The sequence below is a fragment of the Thrips palmi genome, unplaced genomic scaffold, assembly GCF_012932325.1.
Source record: "Thrips palmi isolate BJ-2018 unplaced genomic scaffold, TpBJ-2018v1 HiC_scaffold_11, whole genome shotgun sequence".
In the NCBI taxonomy this organism is placed as follows: Eukaryota; Metazoa; Arthropoda; class Insecta; order Thysanoptera; family Thripidae; genus Thrips; species Thrips palmi.
Genome location: NW_023144622.1, coordinates 9,713,148 through 9,723,052, shown reverse-complemented (window position 1 = coordinate 9,723,052; position 9,905 = coordinate 9,713,148). Strand labels below are relative to the sequence as shown.

General features: G+C 44.5%; 2 protein-coding genes across 2 annotated transcripts in view; one reads left to right on the top strand and one right to left on the bottom strand.

The window, feature by feature from the left end:
* Positions 1-5,699, top strand: part of LOC117639639 (aldose 1-epimerase-like) — a 151,312-nt gene extending 145,613 nt beyond the window's left edge. The window contains exons 8-10 of the mRNA XM_034375505.1: positions 1,566-1,652; positions 2,671-2,776; positions 5,557-5,699. The gene's annotated coding sequence lies outside the window, so the exon portion shown is untranslated. The remainder of the gene's footprint in view (positions 1-1,565; positions 1,653-2,670; positions 2,777-5,556) is intronic.
* A 1,108-nt stretch (positions 5,700-6,807) lies between these two features.
* LOC117639647 lies at positions 6,808-9,887 on the bottom strand. The gene is made up of 3 exons (XM_034375517.1): positions 9,740-9,887; positions 8,875-8,883; positions 6,808-7,142 (listed from the first exon to the last, which is right to left on the bottom strand). The coding sequence occupies exons 1-3, from the start codon at positions 9,788-9,790 to the stop codon at positions 6,870-6,872; spliced, it is 333 nt and encodes a 110-aa protein (XP_034231408.1). The 5' UTR covers positions 9,791-9,887; the 3' UTR covers positions 6,808-6,869.
* Between the last annotated feature and the right edge of the window lie 18 nt (positions 9,888-9,905).

The window sequence follows — 9,905 nt, the reverse complement described above, 5'->3', positions numbered from 1 at the left end:
GATCACCCTAGGGGGGGACCGCCCTGCCAAAGGGCCCCTTAAAACCCCTCCTTAAAAAAATGGGGGTGATTTAGGTAGGCAAACCCGCTACACACCTATTAAGGGTATCTTGTAAACGGCTTTAGATAGAGTGTCGGCGACACTACCATTGTCATGAGCGTCAAAAGTTTACTCAGGAAGCGTTTCTTAAATTGTACATTGATGTTCAAGAGGTAGATGTTTTGAACACTACGGGCACGTCCCTTACCTAAGGGATATTTCGCGGCCCTTTGACAAGGAGACTGTCCCTATCCAAAGGGGCTGGCCCTTCCATGGGGACCGTCCCTATACCAAGGGGCCGCGAAATATCCCTTTAGTTAGGGACGTTAGGGATTTTTTCCCTTGTCTCGAGACATAAAAAAATAAACTTCCCTTTTGAAACGATGTTAGAAGTTCGGGGTAATAACTTTGACTCTTACCATAACGTTATGATGCCCTTATGAGTAAGTTAAGGATCCCTGACGTTGAGGGGGCAACCACTCGCGAAATCCTGGGCACACTTAAGTGACCTAAGTCTTCCATGAAATCAGTAGAAATCTCGTGCAAATCTGGTTCAATCTAGCAAAATCTCGTCTAAATTTGATGAAATATCACAAAGTCTCGCAACATTTTGCTAGAGGCACGAAATCTCGTGCGATCCCTTCCTGCATTGAAAATTCGAACGCGACGAAAATTGCCCCTTGTAAAGGAAAATATCTGGGAAATGTATGGCAATATTTGACGCCATATATGTTGCATTCACTGGTAAAACTAAAGCGTAGCATTACCCACTGTTTTCAAGCGTAATCAGGTTACGCTTGAAATCAAGCGTAACAGGCTCATCCGCCAAGATTCCCCCTATCTAAATGCATGGGGCAATTTCTAGTCTATGCTTGATTTCAAGCGTAACGTCTTCAAGCGTAACTTTATGCTTGACTCAAGCATACAGTTACGCTTTAGTTTTACCAGTGTTGTGTCAATAATCAATATAATTGAATCTTGCACAAAACGTGGCAATGGGCATGAAGATATAGCCTCTTCTGGATTGGCATTTTCAAATCTTCCAACGCTATCTTTTTCCTATGCAAAAATAGATATAATCGTCAAAATCTGAAGACTGGGTAGGTAATCCTTTGTCGTGAGGAGAATTTGGGAGAAACGACTAAAAGTTAACGCAAACCTCTACAACTCAAAATCTGATAGGAGTTGCCCCCCCCCCCAACTTTAGGAACAAATTCATCTAGTAATTGTTGAATTTTGACCTCAAAATGGACTTTCTGTGACAAATATTTGTAGGACATGCCAGTTTTACTTCATACTATCCTTAATTCCTCAGCAGCACCAGTACTTAAAATTTGACGAATTTGAGGGAAAAAGGGAGGCGTGTTTATACTCCATGAAAGTCTAATACCAGCGATCAAGAATTCACTAACACCCATCAGAATCGTCGCTATCCAAGAACCACATGCCGTTGCAGTAATGAGATTAAAGAAATGTAAAAGTCTCATTTCAACGCGGTGTAAAATGCACTTTGAATAAATTTGCAGGGCCGAGCATCCCAGTTCAGGCCGCACCCTAGAATTGTACTCCGATCAACCAGGGATACATCTCTTCACCTCCAACAACTTACCAGAGTAAGGATCGGTCTGTTCTAAGATAATTGACGACGGATGAAAACTTCAGCAGGCTGGAACCCGGAACAAAATTCCAAATGACTATTTTGTAGTTGTTTCGAATCTTCGCTAAACGCGTGCAATAAAGGTCCCAAAGGTGCTATACTCCAAATCCTATAGTGATACTTCTAGAACCTTTTCTTGATATACAATTGGGTACTATCGCCAACAGAAGGCCACGCAGAAAATCTTGCTGTCAAAGAGGTGATAAACACAAGTATCGCCAAAATTTTGCGAACTTCGAATAACTTAAGGGCTTAAGTTCATTGTTTGATGCCAGATTTTACAAAATTTTGACAATACTTTAGTGTATTGGCGTTTTGAGGGCAAGATTTTTCGGTAAGGCCATTTGTTGGCGTTACTTCAATGCATTGCAAAAAGGGATACCGTCGCCTTCGTCCATATAGCCCAAGGATTTCACTTTTTAAAACGTAACGGAAAACCTATACAAACTAAGGAACGGTTTTAATTTAGGTTTTCCTTGGGCTACATGGACGATCGCAGGTTTAAGTAAAGAGGATTTTTTCATCTTCAAGATGCCGCAAACCGATTGCCTAAAAGTTAAGAACTTCCGGAGAAAATTGTCGCGCAGTGAAATTTTGTATGTTTTGTCGGCTTTTGTTGCATTCCCTATAACTCCCTTACAACTGAAGACAAAACAAAATATTTTTTTTGAAAATGTTGTAAAAATTCTGTTTTTTTATTTGGTTTTTACCGTTTGTCTCTAAGAGGTATATTTAAAAAATCATCGTCATCAAAAGAGCGAGGGAAAACCCCCTAAAAAAGGGTACCGGGACGAGACTGCCCCCTTAATTTTTAGGCTGCCAGCAATTTTTCTCAACTGCGAGTTGCCTTGAAAGGGCATCTCGGTCTCCGTTTTCAGCACTCGCAGGCATCGGTCGAAATTTGTTATCGGAGTTTGAAGTATGTACTCCATTTAATTATTAATGCATCCATCTATTGTGCTTGTTCCACTCAGCTCTTCCGGCACGAAGGCAGCTGTCGTCGGCAAAGGAGGAGTGCACTATGAGAAGCACGGCGCGTTCTGCGTGTACAGTCAAAACTACTACGACTCACTACACTATGTGAGTTCCAAAGCTTTGAACCGACCGCAACTCTGATTCATACTTTGCGGTGTTAATTGAATGTCTTCTTCGTTAACCCACTACCACCGCGCACGCGCACAAAACCATCAGCGTGACTTTCAAGTCATTCAGTGGCTAGAAGAACAATGTTTCTCACGGTTTCCTGCGAAAAGATCTTATCTGGTACACTCTAAATGTCTTACAGTGAAATTTCACCTATGTTATTCGTATGTTACAGTGAATTCGGCGCAAGCATAATACGAAGCAATATTCCTTCGTAATACGAATCTTTTTAGCTTTTTCATTGTAAGATACAAAGAAAAACCTTCGTAATACGAAGAAAAACCACCCTTTGTATTATGCTTGCGCCATTTCCTTCGTATTATGGGAAATTTCTTCGTAAGACATTTAGAGTGTAGCTCTCGAGAGAAGATGCTGTTCCTGAAATGTAGGCGGATTTCCTAACTCCCGCTTTGCAGCTTGTATTGAAAACATCACTCTCATTCCAGGCACGTGACATCACGTTGAAACGAACGTGGCAAAATGTCACGTTCGTTTGAGCATTGTGTCACGTTCGTTTGAATGTGAACAAGCTGATTTTTGGCCAATTCACACCCAAATGAATGTGACACAATGCCCAAACGAACGTGACATTTTGTCACGTTCGTTTCCCCGTGATGTCACGTTCCTGGAATGAGAGTGATATTATGTCCTCCTAACTGACTGAAAAGGAAAGAACAAAACCTGTTGTGCTGAGCTACTGCACTACAAACCTAACTGTGTACTAAGTACACACTTACAAATGCGTGCTTGCAAGTACACACTTACGAACGCATGCTTGGCCAAGTACACACTTACAAGGTAGGTTTACGCCAGACCGCGTCTTGTCGTAACAGGCTTCGCGATGTCTCGCTGCCTGTTCCTCCAATCTACGCCTGGCGCACCTACCTTGGCCTGCGGCGCTAGCCTGCCTTCGGCAGGCAATGGCTCGTCCGTTGTCGGTTATTTTTTAACTTGTTGAATGCTGGGGGAGTTGTTTTATCTACAGATAACACGATCTTGACCCTTGTCACTTTTTAACTTGTCGAGGCTGGGGGGCTCCGCCCCCCAGACCCCCCTTTCTCCAAGACAGAAGTGGTCTATCTGCAGAAATCTCTATTTTTCACCGTTTTTAGGTGTTTTTCGCCTATGAAAACTGAACCAGTTGAGCTAGGATGGTGAAATTTCGCGTGTGCCGAGCCAAGGACATACCTAAGAAGTGTGCAAAATCTCACCGAGATCGGCCGAGCCGTTCAGGAGGAGTAGTGCGGACAGACAGACCGACAGACAGACAGACAAAACTTTTCAACCCCACTGGAGTAACAGGCTTCGCTATCGCTCAGCCAACAAATGCATGCTTGCAAGAACACACTTACAAACGCATGCTTGGCGCCGTATAACTCCATGCGTCAAGCATGCGTTTGTGTACTTGCAAACATGCATTTGTAAGTGTGTACTTCCCGGGCGGAAGGATCTGTAGTCTGAACAGCACTTCTTCACTTGCGTTTTACTTAACTTAACTTAGTGTTTTAAGTAACTTTGAATTATAAAAAAAGTGGAAGAAAAGCCAAGAATTTTCTGTGTTTAAACTATTCTGTAACCGTAATTTACTACAAAAAGACTATAGAATTTTATACAAAAAGTGTAGAAAAACTGCAGAAAAAGTACCAGTTTTTTCGCCCAACTGCAGTTTTGACTACAGTTTAAACCAATTTTACACTGCAGTGAATGTACTTATTAAACATAGTTACACCTACAGAATTCACTTAAAAAACGAATGCAGTTAAAGTGTAGTGTTAAAAGTACGTGTTTAAAAAATGAATTTGAACGTTCAATTTTCCTACTTCTGTTGCATTCTGTTGCCCCCTTCGACCTTCCATGGCCAACTTCCTTCTCGTCTGATGATGAAATCAGATACTTTGCGGGGAATCGAACCTCGCACCTTTTGGTTGCGGACCAAGTGCCTTATCCACTGGTCTACGCCACCTGCCTGGGAAGGCCATCCACCCAACGCGATCACATAATAAGGCCTGGTGCCGCTGGCATTAGCAGGGAAACTCAGTTAGAACTGCAGTTTTTCTTCAGATTCTTCTGCACTCTCTAACCACGACACTACCATGCAGTCTAACTGCCTAAGAACTAGTCATCAACTGCACTTACTTCTGTACTTCTTATCTATTGTAGTGACTATAATTTAAACTAAGTCAAAACTGAAATCTTTCTGTAGAGGCGCTCTGTAATAAGGCTGAAGACCAGGACAGCAATTTATTATTAGTTAAAAGTCAGTGATAAATGCACATAAATAGAAGTTTTCAACTCTAATACTTTTGCAGTTTCTTTTGATTACTGTTCCAATACTGCAGTTTTTCCACTGAGTTCAAACTACACTTGAACTGCAGATCCTTCCACCCGGGTTAGTAGACAGTTAGGTTTGCAGTGTGCATTAAGAATTCATGTCTGTTTCCTGACCACCCGTACCAAATGATCCAATCTTGAGAAATGTCCACCTGCATTTGAGATAAGGTGATAAGATAAAGTGATGAAAATATCATCGAAGTTTTTGTCACAAAGTGACAATGTCACAAATTTTCTAAGTGTGGCTCGTCCTGGCTACTGCCTGCAAATAGTATGATAATACCTTGAATAGGGCCCTGCAATATGGTGTCTCGATATTCAAAACAGGAACTTCGTATTTCTTCCTTCGAAATTCTCCTTTCAACATTTTGTTTACGCTGTTTCAGGTGAAGAGTGTTCCAGACTCGGTGCTTCGTCCTGGAGCAGTGTACAAACACAATATACTATTCAAATTTGGTGTCAAACAATAAAACATTCGCAGTTTGAAAACGTGAATGACTCTGAAGAAAATTAAGTTTTTCCAACTGTACATGTTTACGGCTGTTTCCGCGCGAGCGCGTGATCACTTGCCTCGATTCCTCTACTTTCATATTTAACTTCAGTTTGAATTGAAGTAGCTACTTTCGTGGTTACTTCACTCATATCGCCTGCAAATCACTGTTAAAAAAAGCCGTACATTTCAAGGAAAAAGGTACGGCTAGACCGTACCTCACGGTGTACAGAACAACTATACCAAAAAACCGTGCTTCCCATAAGAGCCCATGTTATGAAAAACCGTACTCCGTACCCCAAAAGCCGTACTGGCTGAGGTACGGTGGTACCAGACAAATTGTCGACCAGACTGTGCCTGTACGTCTAGCATTTCTCATTTAAACCTATGGTATGCGCTGACATTTCTTGTTTGTCTTCTCAAGACGAATCCGGTTCTATAAAGAAATGTCGATTTGGACAATTTTGAAAATTCACTCCAACCCCTTGGAAATATAATTAAGGCATTCCATTGGATTAAAAGACAGATTTCAATAAAGTTGTATTTAAAAGTATGAAAGACGTGTTTAGCGACCCTCAGAACCCACGGGTTCAAAATTTCAGGCTTGAAGTGCAGTTTTTCGCGTGGAAAGTGGTGTTTCCGCCCACTGTGTGCCGCAGGCCAAGGTAGGTGTTGACGCCAGGCGTGGATTGTCGGAACTGGCGATGTATTTTGAAATGCACAACATTGAGCGTAACTAAGCACAGAAGCGTGCGTTGCTGCGCATGAAATTCGCCATGTATTTCGTGCATATCGAAACACATGCTCAATTTTGTGTGGAGCTTATGCACGTAAAAGAACATAGTAGTTTAGTATGTCGAAAGGGGAAGACTTACGGTTATAACCCGTATACAGGTTGTAAGTCACAACTTATTATTTCTTCTAAAAGGGATGGGTTGTATTTGAAGCTTCTCGAATTAGTGTTTGGAAGTGCCTGCAGCATTTCATACCCTTAATGGCTTAACCTTCAGCGAATATTTTTTCTGTAACGTTATGAGAGCAGTGAGGCTGAAATGTTACGTTCAGGACCCCTGCTACATTTTAGTCTTGTTTATAGATTGAAGCAGGTAGGATTGATGTTTAGAGGTCGTAGTTGGGTTCAGTTGAGTTTATACCTAGAGATGACTGTATAATTCGGAGAAATTAGACGGGGCACAAAACTGACGCATCTCAAAGAGGCTTCGACAGCTGTGTCTTGAGGCATTGCTTGGCCGTCTCGAAGGCTGCTCCATCCTTGATGCCGGCCTTGGACAGGCACTCGTTGATCGGGTTGATGACGCTCTCCTTGGTGGCCCCCTGCTCGTTGATTGGAGTAATCCCCGCACGGAAGCGGCAGTCGTCGCTCGGACGGTAAATGCCTCCCTTGGGCACGGCAGGCAGGGGCTGCAGGCACTTGGCGATGCGGCTGTTGATTTCGTCCACCTGGTCGTCGGTGTAGCGGCTCTGGGGGACAAGGCATCAATGCACACAGTGTCTGAGTCTTGCCTCTCTCATGAGGGTTGTATGAGGCGCTTGTAGCAAATTTTAGCTGGTTAGTCTTCAAATTAAAAAGAAAGCAAACTGCCACTTGTAAGTACTTCCACTCTAAATCCAAAGGTGATACTTTAGGTATCTTTTATGGCGATACAATTGAGTACCGCCAACAAACGGCCTTTCGAAAAATTCGTGCCTTCAAAACGGCGATAACGAAAGTATCGCCTCGGATTACTGCCAAAATTTGGCAACAAACTTTGTTTAAATTAGGGGGACTAGAATCTTGTTTATTGCCAAATTTTAGCGATACTTTTGGGTATCGCCGGTTTGAAGGCAAGATTTCTTTTTTGGCAAGGCCGTTTGTTGGCGATACTCGATTGTATCGCCTTAAAAAAAAAGTTGCAAGTATCGCTGATGGATTTGCAGTGTCCATGTAAATTTTCCTTTCTGCACGGCATAAACGGTACCTGGGTAGGCATCCCAGGGAATCTTTTATCTTTTTTGTGGCTACCTGGGAAAACGCAGGGAACGTTTTTGCCGTGTGAGCTGTAAGGGAATGGGTCGTGCCCGACTAAACCATCGCCTAAAAAGTCGGAAATCTGTTACTTCTAATTTTTAAGTCACGAACGCTTTTTGGCCCGCCCTTCTATTCAAAAATAGGGGGAGGGCCTATGCATTTGCCTTTGTGTCTGTGTGTTGTTGTTGTTGTTGGCGTCTGTGTACAAGGAAGGAGTTGAGCTAGAGTAACCAGATTTGGAGGGTACTTCAGGAGTACCGTCCAAACAAATAATCCGGTGGTGCAAATCCCGTCCGGGTCGCACAAGGGCTGCTGCAGGTGCATCATGGTTTACATGAGCGGGAGGGGGATTTCCGCCATTATTGGTGCTAGCAGGGCACATAGGGGTATTTTTGGAATCGGGGCGACGAGACAAGATGAATGGACCTGGTCCCGACCCCATCGGCCGCTTTTACAAGTTGGCCAGATCAGGATCTTCAAAAAAGGGGGTCGACCGACTAAAAAAAATTATTGCAGATTTCGATTGGTCTCAGCAAGACCTTTTCAACGAGGGGTCGGAAAGGGGGTCCAGGAGCCCGACTTCGTCTATTAGTCACATCAGGATCTTCAAAAAAGGGGGTCGACCGACTGAAAATTTTTACTTAAGTTTTCGATAGGTCTTGGCAAGACCTCTTCAACGAGGGGTCGGAAGGGGGGTCCAGGAGCCCGCCTTCATGAGTTATGGGAAAAAGTGCGACGGACTCGTTTTGCGCTCCTGCTGTGCCTCTATTGCAAGGAGTTGCAGTAGCATGGAAAATATGGGTATTTTCGGAATGAGGGCGAAGAGACAAATGAAATGGGCATATTCTAAGGACAGTTGGAGTAAAAAGTGTAAGGACTATTGCATATTGTGAATAGAAGGGCGGGCCTAAGTCACGATGGTACATCGATAACCTTGCTTTACCCGCTCACGGTGTGTGTGATGCGAGCGGGCCAAAGGCCCGGGCCTTCGACTGGCCAAGTTGGGTCTGATGCGAGGGCCGAAGGCCCGAGAAAAGGCCGCCGGCAGGCCAAGCTGGGCCGGCCCCCTGTCGAACCGAGTTGCCGGCGCAGCGAAGCGGAGCTGGCAACTCGGTTCGACGGAAGGGCGGGCCCTAGCTTGTCTATGGGGTTCTCCGCGTCCTCTTCCGGGATAGAGCCGCTCACCTTCGCCACCTGAAACACGCCAAACCAACTGTTACGCTCAATACAATACATTATTTCGCGCTTGTGGGCGTGGACCGAAGGTTCTCCGCGAATTGTTGACGACGTTTGTGCTACGCTGGCAATTTGTAAGAAACTCCTGCAAGTGTGGGCAACGTGGCTGATTTGGTGGCCCGTGGCTGCGGCGATCCGTGCACGGCCGATTTCGCCGTGTGTGCAATCTGAGTATGTACCTCACGGACGATGCGTCACGGAACACCCACGGAAGCGTGGGGCACTGCACATCACGTGCACTTCAAATGTATCGCACTATTTGGTGCATTGACAACGGCCTCAAACTCAGCCAGGGGGTGGCAACGGCCTAGGAAGAGCGTGAAGCGATGCTCGCGCCGTCAGTGCAGAGGTTGCGCACTTATTCGAGATGATGAAAACTAGACTGCTTTTCAAAACGCTTTGCACCGATGGAAATGGCTTGAAATTTAGGGTGCATTAGGCTTATTGCTCTTCTCGAAACTCCCACCTTACCTAATATGAAGTAGGGGTAAAAACACCAAAAGACACGAAAAATCATAAAATTTAGGAAAAACTCAAATGCGCCATGTTGATGTAAATGATTCCGCCCTTGTGTTCGGTTGAATTGGAAGTATCGGGCAATCTACTAGGCCTAATGCACCCCAAATTTTGTGCTCTTTTCATCTGTGCAAAACGTTTTGCAATCAACGGGCTAGGTCTTACAATCGAAGCAAAATAAGTAACCCCTGCACCTCGCTCGAGCATGGCTTCACGCACTTCCTAGGGCGTTGCCGCCCCCTGACTCAGCGCACTAAGTGACGCTACTCTGATGTCGTTTGGATTCTCATTTACTTACAGCAGCTGCGAACAGCGCGAAGCAGAGGACGATGACGATCTTGGAGGCCATGGCTAGAGGTCTGGACGGAAGGTCGATGCTGCCACCGAGTTTGCGTGGCGCTTTTATACCTCAGCGACTTCGCTACACTACACCCGTCCCATAATGGCGTCTCATTGCTGAGGCG

Coding starts and splice junctions, on each gene's coding strand:
- LOC117639647 (XM_034375517.1), bottom strand. CDS start 9,790: ATGGCCTCCAAGATCGTCATCGTCCTCTGCTTCGCGCTGTTCGCAGCT.